General features: G+C 46.3%; 1 protein-coding gene across 3 annotated transcripts in view; it reads left to right on the top strand.

The window, feature by feature from the left end:
- Window positions 1–416: 416 nt before the first annotated feature.
- Window positions 417–24434, top strand: part of RIN2 (Ras and Rab interactor 2) — a 76979-nt gene continuing 52961 nt past the window's right edge. For 2 of the 3 annotated variants that reach the window (XM_068407173.1, XM_068407198.1), the window contains exon 1: window positions 1089–1100. In XM_068407173.1, the coding sequence (XP_068263274.1) occupies window positions 1089–1100 (12 nt within the window). Of the gene's footprint in view, window positions 458–1088; window positions 1101–24434 lie in introns of those variants that run through there. The other variant, XM_068407174.1, reaches the window with a different exon arrangement.

Genomic DNA, 24434 nt, shown 5'->3' with positions numbered 1-24434 from the left:
CGCAGCGGGGCTGGTTTGGGCCCGGGCGGTCAGAGGGGCCTCGGCCGGGGCTGGGCCGTGCCCGGGCTCCGTGAGCGCCTCTGGAGCCCCCCCGGCTCCCCGTCCTCGGGGCCTCCCCGCTGCCGCTACCGGCGATTCCCGCTGCGCCCGGCCGGGCGGAGGGGCGGGCGGCGCCGGGGAGCCCGCACTGCAGCCCCGCGGCCCGGCCCAGGTGAGGCCCGCGGCGCCAGGCCGGCCGTGCGGAGCGCCCCGGGCCCGGCGGCTGCGCGGGGCGGGGCGGGGGCCGGGAGCGGAGCGGGCGCAAGGCGCAGGCGCCTGGCCCCAGGGGGAGCCGGCTCCGGGGTGACGGCAGGGGCGGCCCGAGCCGGGCGGCACGGAGCCGCGGCCCCTCCCCGCGCCTCGGCCCGGCCGGGGGCGGCTCCCGCCGGCGCTGCGCGAGGCTGACCGGCGGCGAGAGGTGAGGGGCGGCCGGGGCGCGGGCGGCTGCGGGGGGCCGGGGCTGCGGCGGCCGCGGCGGCCGCTTGAAATCGCCTCCCCGAGAACGCGGCGCGGGAGCGGGCGGGCTGGGGGACGAGGGGCCGCGGGGCGGGCGCGGGCTGAGCCCCGGTGCCCCGCGGTGCCGGGCAGCGTCGCCCTGTGCCGCCGGGCCGCAGGTGGGGAGCCGGGCGGCAGCCGGTGCTCGCTGCCTCGCCCCCTCCCCAGCCGGGCTGCCTCCTCCCGCGGTGGCCGCGGCCGAGGGAGGGCCGGGTCGGGCCCGTCCCCCCCGCGGCTGTTCCCGGGGGACGGTGCTCCAGGGCCCTCGCACCCCGGGCTGGTGCTCGGCGCCGGGCCTCTGCGCAGGGGCTGGGGCCGCTGCCTGGCTGGGGACCCCGCTGCTCGCCCGCCCGCTGTTCCCCTCGGTGTAACTGGGTCGTACGGACTCGAAGGAGAAGCTTCGTGCGTGTTCGCGGTGCGGGCTCACCAGCCTGGGGCCTGCGGGCTGTACAGCACAGCACAGCCGTACACCCCGTAAACAGGGGCGAAGAGTTCTCAGTCTGGGCATCTGCATCCCTTCTCTGACGGGAATGGGGCTTCCTGGGGCCCGAAAGATGGGGTACAATGTATGTATTGCCAGTTACTCTTCCCAAGTATTTCCTTATAAACATAATGGTAAAAGTTTATTTTAAATCACCCAGGTTTGATAGATCACACTGATTTGATAGATGTAGAAAAGCAGAAGATGCACTTTCCTCTGTTAGCTTGATTCCTTTGTCTTCTCATCCTTCTAAGATACTTGTTTTATTTGCTGAAGTGTAACTCTTAAGCTCTTTTAAGTGAGGAACGTGTTTATGTGCCTTTGCCAGCACAGCTGTGTTGATGAGGATTGAGCAAAACATGCTTTCCACCTGGTATTTTGTGCGGGCAGAAGCCCCTGGGGGGTAAACAGGGCAGCGCTTGCGGGAGTGCCGTTTCTCCGTTAGATCTTGGCTCGTGGGGAGCAGCTGAGGGACTTGCGGAGTGACGGGAGTTAACTGTTTGCAGAAGTGCGTGTTAGCCCAGGTGTGGGCTGTAAGGCTGATGGAGCGGTGGTTAGAAGGGCAGGTACTTGGAGCTGGAGACTCTGCCACCCCACAGCAACTCTGCCTTCAGTTCAGCTGTGTCTGCGCTGACTCTGTGAGTAACTCTGTTTTGCTGGGATAAAATGTGCCAGTATAGCTGTGGAACCAAGCTCTTACCTTTCCTCGGGCCAGATCTATATTAAGTTTAATTAATTTTAGATTATTTAGCTCTAAAAATATTTAATTGTTAATAGCTTACTTGGGACCTGAATATTTGATTACATGAGCAGGAAGACTAGTAAATAGAGTTGTCTGTTAATCATATAGTTATGCAAGAAAACTGCCATGATTCTTAAGACGTTTATATGGAACAGTCCCCTGTGTTTTACCATATATAATCCTAGGAGGTATTTAATTTCATCGAGAGGATTTGTGTTCAATCCACTGCCTCATTCTTTGTGTTAATTAAAAACATAAACTAATAATTACCAAGAATATCAGCAATACTGACTCTTCTGAAAATGATGATAGAACAGCTGTGTGCAACGAGTTTCCTGTATGTTGCTAGGAATGCACTCACCAAATGGGTTTTGAGGCTGGCTTTTTTCTTCAAGGGATTTCTGTAGGTTTCAGTCTGTTTATATTTGGTAAACTTGTAAATGTTTGGATTTTTTGTTTGGTTTTGCCACTCACCAGGTTTGGGATCAGACAGCACTGTTGGAAATGACATTCCAGGGTGAGGTATCCCTGGTAGGTCAGTCTGGCAAGACTCGGTGGTGCAGTAGCTGTAATGTAGGTTTTCTCTCCGGTTAAGGCTTTAAAAGGACAGCTAGTGTAAATATTAGTCTGTGCTGAGAAATTGATCCTGTTAAGCTTCAGGATTCTGAGGTTGCTTGAAAAACTTCTGGTGGCTTGAGAAACTTTTGTGCTGAACAAGGTGCAAACCCAGGAATGTGTAAACTCTGCTATTCAGAGCACAGGTGGCCCAACTGTGGGATGGTGGTTGTTTTTTTTCCTTCAGAAGTGCAAATTCTCTTGTGTCAGAGCTATACCACATGAGTGGTACAAGGCTGGGCTGGTGTCTGCTGGCAGCCTGTGCTCCTGGCACGGCTGGATGAGGTGCGTTGGGGGGCTCTTGTTGCTCTATCACCCTGTTGCGCTCCCAGCCAACCCGGTGTCCCTTGCTCCAGCTTGAGGCCCTGCTGGGAGGTGTGTTCATGGTCTCTGTGTGAAACTCTGCTCCAGTGTCCCCCTCCCTAGCTCGCTGAAGCATATAGCGTGTGAGGGCTTTGGCGTGTGGCTAACAGGACCAGGAAGGGTGGCTCCTGTTGCTCTCAAGTATGTCTAATGTAGAAGATGACTAGCTCTTTTCCTTAAGGCTTAGGGCATTTTTGGATTGTTTCTAAAGATAGATCAAACATAGTAGTTACTAAGGCACTGGATGAGTAGTATGGTGACTGAATTTTTCGCAAGGGAGCTACTGCTTTCAAAAAAAAAAAAAGGCAGAACAGTGCTGCCAATGTAGCAGTTAAAGAGCTTCTGTTATCTACTAGAATAATGCAGCTGTCACATTGTAGTGATGAGTAATGTAATTCATCTCCCATCAGCAGGAGGGAATTGGTAGAACACTATATGAAGTAGATACGGTCTCAGCCCTTTTCTTAACAGACCGCAGTCACAGCTTATCAGCCCTGTAGGATCACTGAGGGCATCTGGATCAGGAGCTGAAAGGGGTTCAACAGCAAAATCGTGGTCTTACCTTCCAGATGTAGTGACTCCAAGCACAGAGTGAAGCAACGTACAGAAAACTGGTTCTGTGGTCATGTGTATTGCAGGCTCCCTGGTTGTGCAGGACTTGACTGTGGCTCTAAATACTTGGCATACCATACAGATCTCGAAAATAAGAGGTTTACATACCTCTAATCTGTAATTGGAGATTTATCAAGATGTGTCTCTCAAAAAAATCTCTAAAATTCCTTACTTAAGAGCTGTTCAGGGAGAATGCTAAGCAGAGTCAAGTGTTGCCAGTTAAACCGTTTGTTTTGTTCAAGTTGCTTATCATTTGATTGCTAGTGTGTATTGGGAGAGGGAATGAAAGCGTGACAACATTTGGCACCCTGTGTTAAATTCAGTCATTGTGTAACAAAACACAGAGGTGGTGCAGTAGGAATTGGTTGGATACGAGGCTCTAATTTCCAATACATGTCTTAGTTTAGAACACTGTAATTATTCCTGACACACAAAACGCTACAGCAAGACACTTAATGCCATACAGTTATCCCATATCTTCTTATGGAGCATGTTACTCAGAGCTGGAAGGGATGTCATGTCCACTTCTTAGCATTTATGGTGCTTATGACCTAGACTAGGCCTGCTTACGGTCATTAGGTTTATCTGATGTTCTACCACCTGCACTTACCCGATCCTAAGGCATGCTGGTTCAGCCTGCCATACTTGTTCAAGAGTCTGGGTATTTGCAGTTTGAGCAGGACAAGGAGAAAAGGCTGGCAGGAATGTGGAATTTTCGTTGTCTCTCGGCTGCTGTGAGCCGCAACATGGTTGGTTTGTGGAAGGGTGGCTGCTGCTTCTTTGCGTTCTTGGCTGTAGAGTCTGAAGTGCTTATGTGGTCTGGGCCCAGTGTGGTACTTACCTGGCAGGGGAGACTTTCTGTCCTATAACCCAGCCTGTTTTAGTTTGGCTTAGAGGGCCTCTTGTAGAAGGACCAAGACAAACAGGTACAGTCTTTCCTCTGCCTTCTTGTTCCACAATGCTGCTGCAGAAATGGAAGGTGATGCAGGATCTACTGGCCATCACGGCGAGTCTCAGCCCACGGCTGCCTCCACACTGGACCTGCTGCCCTGAAAAGCACCCGCTCTCCCAGCTGACGTGGTTGGCAAGATGGAGACAAAGGTTCGTGCAGCGTGCAGGCACGAGTCCTTTCCTCATCCAGGCGCTGCACTGCTTGATGCAGCCACGGCAGCCCTTGAGTGAAACGCGTGCTGCTGCCCTGCGAGCAGGCGGTGCATGCGAAGCCGTCCCGTGAGGCGTTCCTGCAGCACAGGCCGTTCTGTGAGATATTACCCCGTGGCCCACAGTGTTTTGTTAGAGAGGGTGAGGGTCCACTCGCTGGGCAATGAACGCTGTCCCGACGGGTGTGCTTCTCTGGCCTGCCCAGCGGTGGGCTCACAGCTGCAGGGCGGGCTGGCGGAGGCGAGGCCTGGCCTGCTGCGGCGGCGGCCTGTGCCCCCGGCGGGCCCTATGCCCCCAGCAGGCCCTGTGCTGCGGGCAGGCACAGCAGGCCCTGTGCCCCCAGTGGGCCCTGTGCTGTGGGCAGGCCCGGCGGGCCCTATGCCCCCAGCAGGCCCTGTGCTGTGGGCAGGCACGGCAGGCCCCGTCAGGCCCCATCACTCCGGCAGCTGGGGCCCAGCCTCCCCTTTGATGCCCTTGTGGAAGCAGGGCTCTCTGCCTTTCCTGCTCGTGGGGTGTCTTGGCTGAGAGGAGCTCCTGGGCGGGAGGTGAGTGAGGAGGAGGCTGGAGAGAGGAGCTGTTTGGCTTAGCGGTGGGAGGGGGTTTACCCCAAAACCTGCACCTGGCGCCCCAGGAGGCGGAAGGAGCAGGGCAGGAGCCTCGGCACAGAGGTGTTAGTGACTGCCTCTTTTCACCCGAGTGTTGTTGCCTACAGTTTTCAGGCAAAACAAAAAGCAGAATAATGTAGCACAGCATTCCTAGGGTGTCTAATGCTTGGAATGTCTGTTGTTTGTGAGGATCGTCCTTCAGTCGAAGGTGGGCAGGCCTAGTTCTCCTTTCTTAACGGTAAGTTTTGTACCTACTCGGTTGACTTCAAGGGAGTTGCTCCTGAATTTATGCTGTTAGTTGTGAATGCTGAATCAGGCCCAAGAGCTTGGTCTTATCCTTGTAATGTTTTGTTGCCTTTTGTAGTTTTTATGACCCTACGTATATAAAGCCCATGCTTAACTCTTTTAAATAAAATGGAAAATTTTGCAGGATTGCTAAAGCCATGTATCTGTTCATTTTGTTTTTTTTCTCACGTATCATTTATTGAAAGTTTGCAGAAAAATTTAAATGTGTTCTCTAAGAAAAGTGACTAAAATTGATTGTCTTATAATTGCAAGACTGTTACTATATCATTTGTTGTGTGCTTAGGAGAAGTTGGGGAATATTTTTTTTGTCTGCTGTTCAGTCTAAGTTAGTTTGATTTGCAATTGTTTGAAAATGGTCATCTGTCTACTGCAATGCGTTGAAAAGAAGCTGGCTGATAAAGCAGGTGTGGATTTTTCATGGTTTTTTTTTTTCTGAATTGAGAGCAGCAGAGAGAAATTGCACATGAAGGAAAAGAAATTGTGGAGCTGCAGTCACATTCTCTCAGTAGGTTCATTCTGGTTTTTTGGAAATGCTGTTCTAAAAATAAGCTCAGTTGAAAATTACTGAGCACCCTTGCTATACTGTTCTCTTTGAAGCTGGTAGGGATTCTACCATCAGTGTGAATATGGGAGAGGAGCGTGAAGATATGATAGAGTGGAAGTAGCAAAAGGAAGTTATTGGAGTCCTACCAGTCCTCTGGCAGGAATAACAGTATTTTGTAATATGTAATTATCATATATGATTTGGAATTAGTGAAGCCATTTGTGTTGGGTGATGCGTGAAATGCGTGTTAATGATGCTGCACCGTGGAGGATTCTGGCCTGTGAAGATGGTGTGTAATGAAGGTAGGATGAGATGAATGGTATTTAAAAACTAAGGGACACATCCTTAGTTGAAAATTAGTGTTGCTCCATTACAATCAGTGGAGCACTGCAAATTGACTCTGGTGAGGGATGCCAGCAATTGTCTCCCCCAGTGTCATATATACAGGCTTCGAAGCAGAAACAACTTTATTCTGAGGGGCTTTCCTCAAAAAAAAGGCTATTCTTGCTCCTCACTCCATCAGCTCCAGAATGTGAATGTCATCTGGCCAAATGCCCAGGACTAAACACAGTGCTCTAAACATGATCTCACAAGCGGCTTGTAAAGGAAAAGAAAAAAAACAAAAACTTTTTGGACATTTAAATGGTTCTCTTACTTTTTTTTTGCATCCAAAATGATGTCTTTGGCTTCTACTTTATATTTGCTGAACACAAATCCGTGCTTTCCAGTAATTAACTCCAGGGCTCTTTGACCCTGACTTTGTTGAAACATACTTCTAACATGAAAATAACCCAGAGTCTTACTGGTTTTGCTTTCACTCGTGATGTATATTACACACGCTGACATTCACTTTCTTAACTTCCTTTGCTTAGTAGTTTCTCTTAATCGATGATGCTTTTTGAGCATATGCCAACATATGTATTTAAGTATGTTTGAGACTGCATGTGTGGAAAGCGATGGAAATATTTGCTTGACTCACTGGACTGTGTTCCTCACTGAGCTTACTGGTTCCGGTGAAGACTCGGAGGTGTGGAGCACGTGAGGTAGCAGAAGGCAGGTCTGAACGAGTGATCAGAGCAGCACGTTGAGTCAGTGCATGGAGAAATGTTATTTACCGTGGAAGAGGACCCTCTTTTATCTTCATGCCCTGCAGATGCCTGGTCAGGTGCTGGAGGCAAAAGCCAAATGCTCTGGCACAGGGTGGTTTCTCCTGTGTGGAGCCATGGGCAGAATCGCCAGCTGTTGTTTTCCAGCTCCACCTGTGCCCTTGGGCCCATGTGGCAACGTGCTGCCTTTCACTCAGGCTTCGTGCTGATTCTGTAAGTGAGCTTTGTGATAACTTTAACTTAGGAATTAAATAAGGCCCAGACTGAGGTCTGTGTATGCCTGCTGCCAGTTTTGGGTCTGCTTGTGTGGGAAACTGCTCACCACTTTTTGCAAAGAAGTTTTTAAATTTAATTTCTCTCTCTTTTAAATTTTTTTTTCATACAACCACAAAGCAACCCCATAACCTTCACAAAAATAAACACGCGTCCTTCTGCCAGCTGGGGCCTTAGCATGCTTTATGACGCATAACTTGCTGAGACTATAATTTCTTAGGAAAACAGTTAGATATTGGCAACTACGAGATGCCAACACTCAGTAAATTGTCGTAATAAGCTATTTTAGCTCCAGCTGGGGATTTAAGAAAATAATTTCTTCACAATGTTCTCAGTGGTTAATGCGAGATGAAAAATCATAGTTTGGTCACTTTGAGCAGCTTGGGAGAAGGAGGCCGGTGTGTTTGCTAAGGGCCACTCCTGTTTGGTTTGCCTGTCCGGCTACCTTCAGGGTGCTCTGCGTTATTTAAATTGTGTCTGTGTGTGCCATGTATAACCCCAGCTTTGTACATAGACCTCACTAGCCTCTGTCTAGAGACAACTCTTTAAAATGGCGGTTGTTTTGGAAGTTGACAAGAGAAGTCTTGGGAGGCGTGAGTAGAAAATGTGAATTTTCAGTCCTGTGACTTACTGCCAGCATTTTGAACTTGATTGACTTAAACAGTAGCTGCAGTGAAACTCGTATCCTGAAGTGTTCCTCTGAACGTGTGTTAGACCTGGGAGTTGTCGCTGAAGGCTTCGTAAACTGCTTTTAAAGAATAGAAATTTACTAAAATTATCTTTGAGCCATGAGTAAACTTTTCCACTAGTTAAATATGTCAGACTTGTTGTAAAACTGTTTAGTTAAGTCAATTACGAACGTGGGTCAGGAGTCTACTGGCCCCTCTGCAGTGTCCCAGAAAGGTGCCATCCCTGCCTGCCCTACTGTGTGAAAAATAGACTGTGGCTCTACTTTAAAGTGGGGTAGGATCCAGGAGCTTTTGATGCAATAAAAACAGTGAACAGAAGTTATTGCACAGCAGCAATGTTTGAGGCCTACAGACTGGTCATGAGGAGTTATGCAGAAAGTCTCAGTCCCAGCTTGTATCAGTGGTCTTCATTTTCTGTAGTACATACTTCTTTGCAGACTGCATTGCTTGGAATTTTTTGCTTATTTGATCAGAGAGAAACTGAAGATTTACCATCAAGTGAGCAGCTAGCTTTCCTTTGGTTAATTCAAATTTTCTATTTAATGGTTCCGTAAAAATTCTTAATTCATGTTTGTTGATAAATGCACAGCTTATCCATTTTGGCAGGAATTCTCTACAAAGATATTCTCAGCACTTGTTTTCCAGTATGTCACTTAAAATATTTAACTTTATTGCAAATTTTTTTCTAGAAGGTATGATCCGCCAAGATAAATATTTGGTTTGTTATAGTGCAGATTCATTTTTTGATGTCTGTATGAAAAACGTTATTTCATCCCTTGGTATTTCATGAATGACGGGACATATGTTAGCTATCACTTATGGTGTATTTCCCATATGGTTAACAACAGCTCTGCGAGCCAGAGAAGTGTTTTCGCTCTCTCTGGCGTGTCTTGCTCCTTGCTAAAGACAGTACGTGCACGCCCTGTTGGCAGACACACCAGGCGTCTTCCTTTACTGATGGCAGTCTGCTATTTGCTGTGCCAGGCTAGACCTGAGAACCGTTGCATTTACTGCTCCACAGTGAGCTGGGGGCATCTTTTTTTCCTTAGTATCACAGCCTGAGAGCTATGTCTAAATCAGCCTTTTATTTAAGGTTTATTTCAGGCCAAGGAATACATAGTGTTGTGTTACCTGTTGTAACGCAGGTTGCGAGTGTTTCCTCTGTCGAGGCAGAGCGTGCCTTTTGGGCCCAACAGAACGGGAAGGTGGCCTTTATTTCGCTAGTGGAAATCTTTATTCGCAACATTGTGCTGGAATCTGGTACGTTAAAAGGACAACGAATTTGAGAAAGGTAGATCAGAGGTTCAGTAAGCTCTCCATTCAGCAAGGTGTTTATATATGTATAATTTCAGCTATGGATGATCCATCAGTTTTTCTGTTCACGCTTGTCCTAATTGACACACGTTGTTAAATGAGCGCTGATGCAGCATAGGCCAACGGATCACGTTTAACTCTTGAAACTGTGGTAAAGGTCCTGACAAAGACCACCAAGACGAGCAGCTTACAGGTTGTATACACCGTCCCTGACATCTGTAAAGCCCTCTTTAGTCTGAATGTACAATCTCCAAAGGCAGCTCGTGTAAAGATTTGGCAAAGGTCGTTACGTGTGACGCGTGTAGCGTTGCTCTTTCAGCATTTTATGGAATCCCTCGCTTTTATTCGTCCGCTCTGCAGTGGCTATCATGGAAAGCTGCTTGTCAGCTGGAAGCCTTTTGTCTCAAGCTTGCCAGCTTTTAATTGAAGGCAATATGATTATTTGCTTGGCTATTTAAACCCATTTTGAGGCTATCACCTTTTCCCTGCCTTTCAAACCGTCATTAACCCCAGCAAGGCCTTAGACCTTCCTCTTTCAGCAAAGTACCTGCACTGGAGTCAGTGCCCCTCTACTGTGTTCAGTTTTGGTCCCCGCTGTACAAAAAAAGATGTGGGCAGGCTGGAGAGGGTCCAGAGAAGGGCCACAAAGATGATCAAAGGACTGGGAAGCCTGCAGCATGAGGAAAGGCTGAGAGAGCTGGGTTTGTTCAGCCTTGAGAAAAGAAGGCCTAGGGCGGAGACCTTATCACCATGTTCCAGATTTAAAGGGTGGGTGCAAAGAAGATGGAGACTCCCTTTTTACAAGGAGTCACATGGAAAAGCTCAGGGTAATGGGTACAAGTTACTCCTGGGAAGATTCTGACAGGACATGAGGAAAATTTTTCTCACTCAGAACAATCGGCCATTGGAGTAATCTCCCCAGGGAAGTGGTGGATTCCCCATGTCCTGGTTTCACTGGGATTTGGTTTCAGTTTGTGGCTAGCCCTGGTGATCAAGGCCCTCAGCTGTTAAATCCAGGGCAGCTGACCCCGGCTGGCCACAGGTGTGTTCTGTATCATTGACATCAAGCTCACTATAAAAGAGAGGGTTTGCAGGGAAGAGGGGGGGCTCTTCCTGCTCTCCTTGCCTCTCCTCCCTCTTCCTCATCATGATTGCTGGAGCAGCTTGCTAGTGATCTGTGGGTAAGTGTACTTTTGTCTGTTTTGTGTTGTCATTTATATTGATTTCTTCATTTAATTGAAATCTGATTAACTTCAACCTACAAGTCTCCCTCCTTTTCCCAATTCCCTTCCTCATTTGGGGAAGGGACACTGGGTGAGAGAAAAACTGCTATTGTTTAGCCTCGGGTGCGGGCTAAATGAAGACACCCCAGCACTGGACACTTAAGATTTGGCTGGACAGGGTGCTGGGCTGTCTTGTCTAGGCCGTGCTTTTGCCAAGAAAGGTTGGACCGGATGATCCTTGAGGTCCCTTCCAACCTGGTATTCTGTGATTCTAGTGTGTCGAGTCCTTGGGTCTGTGTTGTGAATGTGTAGGCTGATTCAGAGTTGCACATAAGGCGATCATCTTTTCCATGCCAGACCTCCCAAGGCTACATGTTCTGTCTTGGGTTGTTGGAAGGGGGCTAAGTTATCGTTCCCAGGGGCAGTCTCTTAAGTCCAGCCTTGGTGGTCATGAAATGGCAAATTAAACCGTTACTGTTCGAGGCCTGAATGTGATACGGTGGTGTCAGTGCAATTTGTATGTGGGCGTGAAATGTGTGAGTGCAAGGGTAGGTATGTTTCTGTGTGAATTTATGCATTGAGGAGATTGGGCAGAGATGCTTTTAGTTTGTGGCAAGCTGCTAAGAAGCATGGCAGCTGTTTGAAGATGCTCGTGGGCTTGGAGTGCATTTCTGATCAAGAGATTAATGAGCAGAAGTTGTCAAAAGTTCACTGAACATGCTGGCTCCAAACAAGTAGCTATTGCTGCCGAGTTCTGCCATGCTGGTAGCATGGGGCAGTCGGTGTTTGGTGCTGTACCAAGAAGCAATGGTAGAAAGCTTAGACTGACATGTCACTGGCAGGGTGGGCAAAGCGTGGAAGGAGAAATGGAATTGCAGTGTGAAAAGTGATATAGATGTTTTTGAAGCTGGGTTACAGTCTGGGTCTCTTTCCACTCTGCAAGTAGGATGAGACACAGGACAGTGATCGTGCCCATGTGAGGCCATGGTCCATGAACTGTAAGAGATGTTTATTTCCTTTTTGATTTCCCTTTTGGTGCTACGGTTTTGGAAGGAAGGCAGAATGGGAAAGACTTGAGTTTTAGAGGTGGCTTGAGTTCCCCTAGCTCAGTCACAGCAAGTCAAGTTACTGGAGAGATTTGTGGCTCCTCAGAGACATGGATTTGTGTTTGTGCAGGGGATGCATCATAGCTGAGGTACAGAAGAACAGAGAGCAATGAACTTCTTGGTGTTTATTTTAAGAGCAGTTGATAGACTTTGGTGAAGGTTTTTTTCATGTTGCTGAATTTATACAAAGAAGCTGTATAAAAATAACTGGCACCAGATGTAGGAGCAATAAAATAATGCCGTGTTAAGTCTTGAAACTGTGGTATGTAACCACAGGAACTATTTTCATCCATTGGCATCTTTCTCTTTATTATCTACAGAAAGAGAATGATGGAATTTCTGTTAGCTGTTACTCAAACAATTTAATTTTTAAAAGAACCGAGTAAACCTGTATCCCACTATGCTTAGCCCCAGCTCCCAGTACACAATGATTGCCAATGTTTGTTGCTAGCAGTCATGGGAATCTTCTGGTACCAGTGTGTCAGCAAGAATTAAGCCTAGAAAATATCTTGTCATCTGACTGCTGCCTCACTTTCTGGGTTTAATTGCATTTGATTCAGATTAGAAAGAAAAAAAGTTGACACCAACAAACTCTATCTGACCTGTGTGCATAGCATAACCCCCGATACAGTAAACATGTGGAGTCACCAATGTGTTTTACTTCAGAATGGTCTGCTGTTGTCAGTACTTTGACCCAGTTTCACCATTTCACCAAATGAGGCTTATTTTCTTCTAAAACACTTATTTCGAAACACTTTGTCCCAGGAGAGAGAAAACAAATTGTTTACACAAGCAAACTAATAGTGGAGAATTAAACACCCACACTTCCTTCTTCAGGAGTTCCCCTGCTAGTGGTTTGTATGAACTCAGAAGTCCAGCGAGGAAAGAGAAACTTTTAGCAGTAATCAAATGGGTCTTGATGGGACTGACTGGCAATTATGGTATTCCCTGTACCACTGGGGGATCAAAAATAGGTTGAGCAGAAGGGAAAGCTGCTCATCCCAAAATCTAAGGTGGGGGAAAGACCTTCTTTGTTCCTTGTCTACGTGAGGACAGCCTGGGAGAGGCTTTAAGCCTTTCTCTTTACTGTAAGAGCCAGTTAGTGGCTGTAGCATCAATACCTCCCTCTTTATATATGGGACTGTATGTCCTGGTCTTGTGAGAGACTTGAGGATAGCAGAAGATAGGGGAATTATTGGGGTGACTATCTTAGACCCACTTCTCAAATACAAATGTGGTGTTGGAAGAAGGGGGAGGGATGAGAAGGCTGCTCAAACCTGTGTAAAATGCCAGATCTTGGAGATGTTGTATACTATGAAATACATCTGTCTTTCCAGGACCCTTATGCAGATGGCTAGGGAGGAGGGGGGAGAAAAGGAGAAGAGCTTTAGTAGGAAGTAAAAAAGAGTGAAAACTGTAAAAATGTGAAGACAAGTGGGTTGGTGGATGGAAAACTTACAGGGAAGAAAGCTGGCAACATCATGGGGTTTCATCCCCATGGATTCAGCTGCAAGAGTGAGGGCAAGTTGGGTGTAAGGGCTGGGGTAGGAGAGATGGGCTGGTCAGGATAAGCAGAGCGAGAGAGAAGAGCTAGTGATGGACAACCTGATGGAAAAAGGGAGAGGGCCAGGAAAGCAGCAGTAACCTTTGCATTGTTGATGAATTGCAAGTCAGCAGTGACAGAAGAAGGAGCATTAAGGTGATGGAGATACCAGAGATGGTTATCAGAGGGAAAAGTTATAGGGAGAGGTTAGAGGGAACAATTGTCTTCTGAAGGAAGATCAAGAAGAGCAACATGGGGACAGGAAGGATGACCTGTGTTTACGTGACTTGGAAGTTACACAGATTGAGACCCCAGCCAGGAAGCTTGGTTGGGGCTAACATTGTCAGACCCGTGTGTATATATAAAAAAGGAAGAGGAGTGGAATTAACTTGGGACAGATATGTCAACAGCCTTCAGCTTTGAATTTCCTGGGTTTCGTTGGTGTGTGTCATAACCTTTTTGTTTTCACTATTTATTTTTTTTTTCCATGAAGAAATAGGACGGAAGAAGAAACAGTAAATAGTGTTTATCAGAATAGTATGTCATGTTTGGCTTCTCTTATTTGTTTGGTGAAAGTATATTTAGAAACTAAATTGTAGATTCTAAATATTTGAGTCTCTGAAACTCCCTTGTCCCTCAAAAAGAAAGCATCTCCCAAATGAATCCCTCAGCCTCCCAGATAAGAAACAGTTCAGTTATATGAAAAAAAGTAATTAAAATAATATTTCAGAGCATAGTTGGTCAACGTTGTGAGTGAATTTTCTCCTAAAACAATCACTGTTTATAACCAGTCTTATAGTCTTGATCCTCATGGGAAATGTACGGGTGCCTCAAGTGATTTTGAGGGTTTAAACTTCCTTCCTAGTTTTCCCAGACAGGTCAGGTAGGGGCAATACCTCGTATTACACTACCTGCAGACTTTGCTCTGAAGAACTGTTAGATTGCCCTGTTTATGCCCCTCCCGCCCCAACCAGATCCTCAAACAGGCAAGAAAAAAAGACTGTTCAAATTAAGTTTGTTTTCTCCCCGGGATCTTGTGTGTGGTGGTGTTTTTTGGTGTGGTTTTTTTTTCCTAACTCCTAGTAACATTATGAAATAAGTCCACGCATTTTGTCTCCTGTGCTGTGTGTATGGCATAGCTGAAAGGACGATGAGAACGATGGGCTTTGGTGATTATCCTGCTCACTTGTACGACAGTGAACTGACTCACGGACATAGCTCAGCCTGTTTTTTCCACTCTGTATAGTCGAAGTGTGCTTCAGGAACAAATTCCACGTTCTGAGCTTGACAGTAGCTTTCCCTCTACATAATACAGGTTAGCAGCACTGTGAAGGTCTGAAGTGGGGCAAACCCAGCTCACCAGTCTGCCTCTCTAAAGCCCAGACAAACGATGGTGCAAGCTTTCCACATGGAGTAGCTCATCTCTTCGTGGCTAGTGGATCCTGGCTAGGTTACGTCGGTGAAAACTCTCTCTGGGATAGGCATGAGCTGTCTGACACATTTACACGGGAAGTCTTTGTATGGAGAGCGAGTTTGTTTAATTAAGTGAAAGATTTTCTTGCAGTCTTTTCTGTGCACGAAACAAAATAAATAGATCGACCTAAACACTGTTCTTGTAAAGTTTTTCTAGCGAAAATATTTTCTTTTGTTCATTGAGAAATAAATCTTTTGCTTGGTACTCCATGGTTTGCTGTCTGTGTGCACTGATTCTCCATGAAGAGTTGTAACTGTTTTGGAACTGCGCTACAAAAAGTGGTGCTTAAAGCAGTCGCTTCTGCAGAAATAAGTAGCGAGTGCCGAGGGAATAAAGCAGCAAACTGTCTGTAAAGTCTGCGTGTCTCTGATGTGCAAGTGTTTAAAATCAGCGGTGCAACCACAAAAACTTGCATGTGATCTTCCTCATATAGGCTGATTACATTAACCTCTTGGTCAGAAAGCAATAGTGGCAATGTAGCTAATGACATGCAAACACAATTGTTCTTGAACAAAAAGCAAATCCACGACTGCATAGCTTGAGTGTGCTCAGGTCAGTCACTTGGTGCTGACCTGGTGTAATTCAGTACGTAGGAAGCTTTGCATCCTTAAACAGGGATGTTGAAAATTGATCCTTCAAGATCCAAGAATGTCAGTGGATTTACACTGGCTGACCCCGAACACTTAATCTACTTATTTTAGGAGGGAAAAGCGAAGTTCAATCGCTCTAATTTTTTTTCCATTTATTTAACGTTAGATAAATGATCGCATATCACTCACTGGGTGAGCTGCCATTTTTTTTTTGTACGCATTTTCCAGGAGTAGATAAATAATAGTTGTGGTTTGTTTAGTCAAGTTGTCCCTGTAGAAAATGGACATCCAAGCTTTTCTTGTTCCTGCTGATACATAGCTCCAATAGTACATTAAATTGTTTGCTCAGAGTTTAGAGCCTTCTGCGCCTGGAGGTGTTTTCTCACCCAGACTGTATGTGTGTATCGTTTGCTAATAAATATAAATCTAAAAGTCTTATTAATTATTTAAGCTGATATGCTTTTTGATTTTGTGCTTTCTATTGGGTTATGCAAACATAGTAATTCCTGTGTGATGAAAAGTAAAAATGGGTTTTGGAGGGGTGGGGGTCTCCCACCCCTGTGAGAAACTGCGAAAGCAAAATAATGCTTTTCCTCTGATACTTTGTTCTTTCAAAACAAGCAAAGAAAAAAGCCAAAAAAAAAAAGTTCCCAATTTTCATGGGAAAGGAAGACTAGTTATATATCAAAGTTCTCACCTAATCTGAGACTGGTTTCTTAAATCTTGAGAGTGAGTTAACCGCTGGAACTTTTTGTCTTAATGGATCCGTGCATGGGGTCAAAGAGGGCACCTACACTTCCTGAAATTACAAAAACATCTTTCTTTTTTAAAGGTGATGCCACACTGTTCAGATTTGTGTCATTTCACATACACACAAAATCCAAAAAGTGATTCAAACGTTCCCCTCCCTGTTGGTCTAATTCTTTTAAAAGTGGCTGGAGGATGAGGTATCAGCAGGATTTGCAAAGCAGCGTGAGCGTCAGCGCCGGCTGGTGCTACAGAGGCAGCTTTCTGCCCTGCTCCGAGCAGTGAAGGCGGTCACTTCTGCACTGGTGCTGCTTTTTGTGTTGCTGAGGTAACTTAACCTGCTGGCTAGTGTGTAATCACATCAGTGAGGACTGGAGGACACTAATGTTGAGTATAGGCTTGCACAACTATAGCATCCTGTGGGTTGTGTGTCTTGGGATGTGTTATTGTGCAGCTCCTCGACACTGTGAACATCGGTTTGGGTGTACAGCCTGAGTTAGAGTCATAGAATCGTTTCTGGTTGGAAAGGACCTTTAAGCTCATCAAGTCCAACTGTTAACCTAACACTACCCCGCCCACCACTAAACCATGTCTCTAAGCACCACATCTACTTGTCTTTTAAATCCGTCCAGGGATGGTGACTCCACCATGTCCCTGGGCAGCCTGTTCCAATGCTTATAACCATTTCAGTGAAGAAATTTTTCCAGATATCCAATCTAAACCTCCCCTGGAGCAACTTGAGGCAGTTTCCTTTCATCCTGTGCTTGTTACCTGGGAAAAGAGACTAACACCCACCTCAGTACACCCTCCTTTCAGGCAGTTGTAGAGAGCGAGAAGGTCTCCCCTCAGCCTCCTTTTCTCCACACTAAACCCCCCCAGGTCCCTCAGCCGCTTCTCATCACACTTGTGCTCCAGACCCTTCACCACCTTTGCTGCCCTTCTCTGGACTCTCTCCAGCACCTCGATGTCTTTCTTGTTGTGAGGGGCCCAAAACTGACCCCAGGATTCGAGGTGCAGCCTCACCAGTGCCGAGTACAGGGGGACAATCCCTGCCCTGGTCCTGCTGGCCACACTAGTGCTGATACAAGCCAGGATCCTGGTGGCCTTCTTGGCCACCCGGGCACGCTGCTGCCTCATATTCAGCTGGCCATTGATCAACACCCCCAGGTCCTTTTCCACCAGGCAGCTTTCCAGTCACTCTTCCCCAAGCCTGTAGTGGTGCATGGGGTTGTTGTAAATGACCATGTTTCTATGGTCCATAAAATTGCTATTTCATGTAATATGCTAATAATTTGAATAAAGAAAAAAGGGTGAATATGTTCCTAACTAATACTAAGGAGTAAATTGAGAAGTGGCCCAGGTGGTTACATGCCTTAACAGGTTTACCAAGAAATTCAAATATTAGCCCTTACCGTGGACTTAGCTGAAATAAATCTAGTGTATATTTAACTGCCTTAACTTATTACACTCAGAGGAAGAGCAACCTGTGTATTGAAGAGTAGCAGCTACTGCCACTGGGAGCCACCTGAAAAACAAGGTGTCAAGTGTAGTGCATTTCTGATGGCCTGATTCCATAGCTAGTAGGTGAAACATCAGATCAGTGGAGGTCCAATGGCACAACTTACGTGTTTCCTTTTGAATGCATCACATGGAAGATGAGCCTAAGGTCAACATCAGAAGAAGAAAACACTGTTTGTTCCCTAGTTAATCATTGCCTGGAAGTCTCAAGCTGTGCTGAAGTTGAAGGACACAGCAAATGAGCTCTCAGTGTTTGTATTCAACCATCTCAGGCTGAGCAGTACCAGCTTTTAAGTGGAACTTGGAGTAACAGATACGCTCAGCGACTTAGGGGTTTCTTATAAACTCTTCTTGCGAACCATTCAGTGTGCTCTGTACTGAACCTCATTCCAGTACTTGTGGACGTTGATGGAAATCTTTCTGTTGATTTTATGAAACACGATGTAGCCTCTTAGGCATTGGCTACCTCCTGAACGATGGTTTACCTTTAACTGCAGAGTTGAACAAAGAATAATCTTTGCAAAACATTTCTTAGGGAATAATGAAACCGTTGCTTGCAGTTATAAAATAGTTATTTTCTTAGAGGGAGACAGCTATTCAGCAGGTCAGCGATGCAGCAAACACAACTAGAAAGCGATTGCGCTATAACTGAAAGAAGCCATGTTTTGTCATTGTTCAGTGGTGTACAAATGATTTAACATTTGATTTTATTATTTTTTTTAATAGTGAAGAGCCTAAAAGATATTTATGGTTATCTATTAATTGAAAAAAATAACGCAGCTTTTGCAGTTCTCTTAAGGTCACTTTTCTGTCTTGCAATCCATGGCTAGTTTTTATTTTTAAGGTCAAACAACCAACTTCTAGTTCTGTTTGCTCTTTTTTTTTTCCTCCCCTTCTGTGTGCTGCTTTGGGTAAACAAGTGGAATCCTTTGCAACAAATTATATGAAGAAGAATTTTTCAAAAGCAATTCATTTTGCCCTGTCTTTGCAAGGGGAATTGCTTTTACTGGAAATCAGCTGAAAACAGCTCAGAATTTCTGAAAACACCGAGCAAAATGTGTGAGAGCTTTGATGTATGTAATACTCTGCCACGCTGGAGAAATGTTTTAAAATGGGAGTCATGGATGTTTTAGAGCGCTGCAGAAATTTAGCCATCTGACACTTATAAACCAGTCTGGACCTGGTGATGAGCGCTAGAAACGCAACCCTGCTGCTTGTGCTGACCTGAGTACCGTTGCAGGGTGGTACACGTAGTCTGTGGTGCCTGTTCCACTGCCTCTGGTGCCGTGCACTGAGAGTACGTATTAGCACGCGATGGGCCTGGGAGGAGGTTGTGCAAGTGTGGAATGCTATCAGTAGTGTGCTGGACGGTGCACAGGAGCTGTGCTGCTCTTATCAGACTAAGAAAACAGATAAAATGAATTCCTGGCGGTTGTTCTGATATACTTCAGCAGCATGTGGGGAGTTTGAGATTGAAATTATCTAAAGAACAGAACATTGTGTGTGAATTATTGATATCCAACGTAAGAGTGTGTTGGGGTTGTTTTTTCTGGAGGTAGGTGAACACTGTGGCATTTCAGGTGTGTTTTGCGAGGTTTCCAGTTGCCCAGTGAATTTAAGGTACCAGAAGTCAATTTTGGTTTAAAAACATCTATCATAAGCACAGAACATCAACCACATCATCCTGGCTTTTACGTGTGCTGGCCTGGCTTACTCTGTTGAATTTTAAAAGATTTGATGTGTACCTGCTAATCTTTCTAAAGAGCATCTTTGTGGTTTAATGGACGAACCGGCAAAGGTTAACTTAGCTAGGTCAGCTTCTGTCCCTAGGCTCTCCCTGTAGCCAGGGAGGGGAGAGCCAAGTTTAGAGGACCTCTGTTAAGGGACCGTTCTGTGTCCTCCTCGCCAGAGTTACCCTTTCTGTGCTGACTGAGGGGCACCCAAGGGAGATTCGCTCTCTCCGAAACAAAAGTGGTGCTTGTTATTGTCTGCTGGTGCAATATAAAACTCTGCAAACAAGGAAAGGGAGAGATGTATGGGATTAATCCATCAGAGGAAAGACCCACGAGCTCTGGCAAATAAGTAGTAAACTACAAGGTAACTTTCCATGTCTAGTACTGCTTTTATCATTGCTTCAAACACATATACCTTAACCATTAGGTGAAGATAACATGTGCATAGTATGGATGTAAGTTCAAGTTTGATCTGCTGTATTACGGTGTTGCAGGATTTCTTTTCCTGTGTATTACAGATTCACAGAATGGTGATAATGGAGAATATCGGTCATGAAGTAGTCCTAAAAATTTACAGATCTTCAGAACAGACAAATACCACATAGTAGTTTTAAGAATGTTGGTGTTGATTTTGGCAAGTCCTTAAAAATGTAGGTGAAGGTGTCCCTCTCCTTCCATCAGGTTGTTTTAGCAGGCAAATCTTATTTATAATTTCTCCCCCATCTTCTGAAGTTTTGCATATCTACAGATACTATGCACGTGTTTAATGAACAAAGATGTATACTTCAGGTGCTGATTTTCAACAGCATGCTGCAGTGTCCTTCCCTGGCTGTCAGTCAGCATGCCTGTATTTTTTTTCCAAACACGATGAAATAGAAATGATGGTGTATATCAGTAATTGTTAGGTGCAAAAGAGTAAATTGTAGAAAAAGGTGCTGTATAGGTGTAGCTATCTAATACAAGAATATAAGCATATCTAATCACTTAACCCTAGACCATGGAAATATTTGAGTAGATAGAAGTGTTCCAGCTCACTGAACCGGCAGCAGGTCATGTCTCTGCTTCCCTCTTGCTCCACGGAGGGATGTCATCTCTGGCAGCGGCGTGCTCAGAGCTTTGCTTGGTGCCTCTGTTGGGCAAGAAGGTGGGAGTTGCGATGTGAATGCTGAAGCCCTCATCCTTCTCTGGGTTTCATGGTACAGGAGATAGAGACGCTTTTCCCAGGTGCCTCAACCCACGGTCGAGCGCAGCGGGTGGTATCTTGCGCACCTCCATCCAGGTGCAGGTGCTGTAACCCATCTCTCTGCATTTGCTTAATGCTTCATTATGAGTTCTGAAGCTGCTCCAGACCTTAAAGCTATACGGTGATGCAAGCGATTACCTGTTCTGGCTTCTTGCAGGAACTGCAGCTCGATGTTAGAAGTTTTTTTAAGAGGTTTGAAAACATATTTCTGAATGTTTTCACTTTTATAATTCACTGGTTTTGGCAGGAATAACAAATGGAAGTTACTGAAATACTGCCAAGAATTTCTCGTTTTGTGAGATATCCAGGCCAGGGAATTTGGGAAGAATATGAACCTTCTGAGAGGTTATCCAAATCGAAGCAAATCTTATAAATGTGTTTCTCTGACATATCTAGAGGCAAAGCAAGACATGAATGTATCGGCGTACAATCATTCTCTTATTAGAGATGTGGTAGTATCCTTCACGATTAAGTGCGGTGCCAAAGGAAATGACTTGGGTTTTTATTCCTTTTCAGTAACGTGGAAAGTATGCCATGGGAGCAAGCAGGAAGAGGTTGTTCAGTGGAAGAGAGGAAGAAGAAACTGTTTGGAAGGGGTGCAGAGAGACAGCGCTAGCAAACATAATCCTCTTGGTAGTGTGCCATGTTCAGCAAAGCTTAAGGGTTGGGTTTGCCGAGGCATTCGGTGTTTGCCTAGCTGAACGCTCCTGTTGGAAACAGTGATACAATGTCTGCTCGTGTCAGTGGGAGCAGAGTCAGGCCAACTCTGGCGTGCTTTTCAGATGGGATTTTCAGGTGCTTTCATTTCTTTTTGAAGTCATTTATTACCTCAGCATAGATAAAAGAAGTGGGCAGACAGCTGTGAGTGGGACAGCAGATCTACCCAAATTCTAATGGGACTCAAACCTCTCCTGAGAGTGCCATGCTGAAACAAGTTCAAAGTAATTCCTCTTTATCCTTTAGTCTCTTAAAAGGCTGCCAGGGAGTAGGATCTGGAATCAAGGGGAAAAAATAAGCCTGCAGGAAAAAGGCTGGTTGAGACAGGAGTGATGACTAGCTGAAACCAGATGCAGAAAGATCAATGTGTAAGTCTGGCAGTGATGTTCCCACTTCAGATTAAGTCAAATAAACATATCAAGCCTGATGCATGGACTAGTTCACAGCCCCTGAAGATCCAAGTCTGTCCAGCTAGTAGTTCCTTAAGCAGTTGCTGATATTTTATGGCTTAACGCATAGTGAGGTGGAGGAGTCCTTGGAAAGATGGCTGGGATTTTAGCAGCATTGTTATGTGAACCAGGATAAGGAGCATTGATACTTCAGGATGCAAATACAGGTGTCAGAAATGATCAGCCAAGGAAACTGAAGACAGCTGTGACCTGTAAGAAATAAGCAGGCTGACGATGTTGGGAGCTGAAGAGTAACCTTTGCATGATACAGCTTGGTATCTAGGAGAATGTCACCCTCTGTAAGTCAGAGCTCTGAACAGGTCCAGGGGGAGGGCAGTTCGCCAGCTGTTTGTTTTAGGAGAGAGGACTGCTAGGAAAAGAGCAGCCACACCACATCCAAGCGCGGGTCCATCTAGCCCATTATCCTCCTGGTTACGAGGAGGATATGAGGTTATGACCCTGCAAACTCTTCACTGCACCTCCAGATGATACACCTTGCTCCTCAAACTCATTTGCTAGTTCTTAAGGCATCACTTCTGCCTCTGGATTCACAACTGCACCAGACCTTCCCTTCACACTCGCATGAGCCAAGGCTGTGCTGGGCCCTGGCTGAGTTCCAGCTGTCCTCGGGGAGGTGGGCACTGGTGCCAGGAGCTCCAAAAGCTCATCGGCTCGAGGAGATCAGAGACTTCTGCAGGCTCTGGGGTCGCACTGCTGTCCAGGCTCCAGCCCCTTCTGTGCAGGCCCCCAAGAAGGTCAGGAAGGCACAGATGGCTGGGGCTGCCAGCCCAGGGGTGGGCAAGTGCTCAGTGGCCTTCTCAGCTGCCCCAGCTGCAGGCGTGCAAGGTGGGTCCCGGGGCAGGAACGCTGTACGGCACAGGCTGTGCTCTAGGGGCTGGCTCTCCTGCCTGCCTTGGAAAGGCGTCAGCAGGAAGGGGGTGAAGGGCACCGACTTTGTGTCTCGGCTCAGGCGAAGCCTCTGATTTCTGAAGTATCTGGATCCCTTGGCCGGGTCTCGAGACTTGGCTGTTCCTCTCTCACGTCACCCGTTGCGCCGTGCTCTCTGCCTTCCCGGGGGCTGCTGGGCCCCAGAGCTGGGGCTCCCTCCAGGCAGCCCCTCCGCCGAGCAGAGCCGGCCTGCGTGGCGCTTGCCTCTTGTCCCTGTTGCAAGCCGTGGGGCAGTGACCCCGCGTGGGTACCTACTCTGGCACCTCCGACGGGTTTCTGCACAGGTGGTGTCCAGAGCCAGATGTCGCTGTGGTGACCCTCAGTGATTGTACTTGTCCTGTCCTCTCCCAACCCACGGATGTCCAGGTCTCGGATCAGCATTGTGAGTGAAATGAGAGACAAGGATTTCTCTGGAAGGTGGGACTATAGTGAAGTCCGTGACTTGGCTCCTTTTCTGTAACTCCTGGTTAACACGTGGGCTGAGTGACTGTCCTGGTACCGAGTTTGAGCAAACGGAGCGAGAGGTGAGGCAGCCCTACGGAGGGACCTTGGCACCCTGACGAGACCGCTCACGGCAGTGGCCTGAGAGGAACAGCTATTGAGTGGGGACACGCAGTGCCCTGTTCACCTGTACCAAGAGACGAGGCTTGAGAGGGACGGTGCCTGGTGGGACAAATGTACCAACTGAAAAAAACTTAGAAGCATAAAATGGTACGTCAGCAGTTGGGATGGAGCTGAACCTGATTTCACTGATCAGAATATTTGCACATCGTTTAATTCTGCTGGGTGCCTATTAAGATACCTTCCATCTTAATCATCATAACTTCCTTGGAGGAATTAGTGAGGTGTGTAACTGGCAGTAAATTCAGTGGCGTTGCAGTTCATATTCAGCAAAATGCATTAAGAGGCACATTGGGGCAGTAGTAAGCACAGTTTGCCTGTCACCTCCTCATTGTTTTTGAAAAGTTGATGTGTGTTGTGTGTTTCTGCTCTCTCTTTAGTTTTTCAAGGGAGTATTGTTTCTTGAAAAGGATTGCAAGCAGTCATTCATGGCCTTTCTGCCTACACATGTAGTGAGCGTTTATCTTTGTAAGTTTTGTTTTGGTTTTTTTTTAGCTCATTGTGGGCAGAAATACTGTTGCTCACTGACAGCATACTGGTGGCAACCAGGCTTTCTTCAGGGGAGTAGCTCACACAAACTCATTATGTTCAGGTAGCAGAGATAAAAGTAAAAACAGCACTGGAAGAAAAAAGGAGGTTGATCAGGGAGTGTTTGTTATTTCCAGACTTTTTCAAAGATTTTAATTAAAATGACCAAAATACAGAAATATGACCCTGTATAAAGAGTGACTTGTCACTTTTGCTGTGTGCATTATTTGTTTTCTACAAGTAATGTGCTCTTGCATTCTTTGAAGAAAAAAAAAAAGATGACTGTAAGCCCTTTCTGCAGCCAGAAGAATGATGGAAGTTCGAATCCTTTTTGCATAATCCCCTCGCTTTTTGCTTGTGGATACAGCTGTGCTAACACAATGCAACATTTGAGTTGAGAGGTCTGCAAAATCCTGGCACCAACCATAGTTTTCAGACTGAGGCTCTTATTTGGTAGATTTTCAAAGTGATACTGTGCTCAGTTGTATCTATGTGGCCCTGGAAGGAGGCTTTCAGTTAACTTCTCAGAGGAAATATTTTCAAAAGGAAAAGTTTAATTTTGCCAAGAATCAGATAAGGTCAGAGTAATTAGACAAACCAGAGCTTTGTAGGTTAGAGATGAAAGCAACACTCTCCGTGGGGTAGTGCA

The sequence above is a fragment of the Nyctibius grandis genome, chromosome 1 (assembly GCF_013368605.1).
Source record: "Nyctibius grandis isolate bNycGra1 chromosome 1, bNycGra1.pri, whole genome shotgun sequence".
Taxonomy (NCBI): Eukaryota; Metazoa; Chordata; class Aves; order Nyctibiiformes; family Nyctibiidae; genus Nyctibius; species Nyctibius grandis.
The sequence above is the reverse complement of the archived record's forward strand: the minus strand, read 5'-3'. Positions and strand labels throughout refer to the sequence as shown.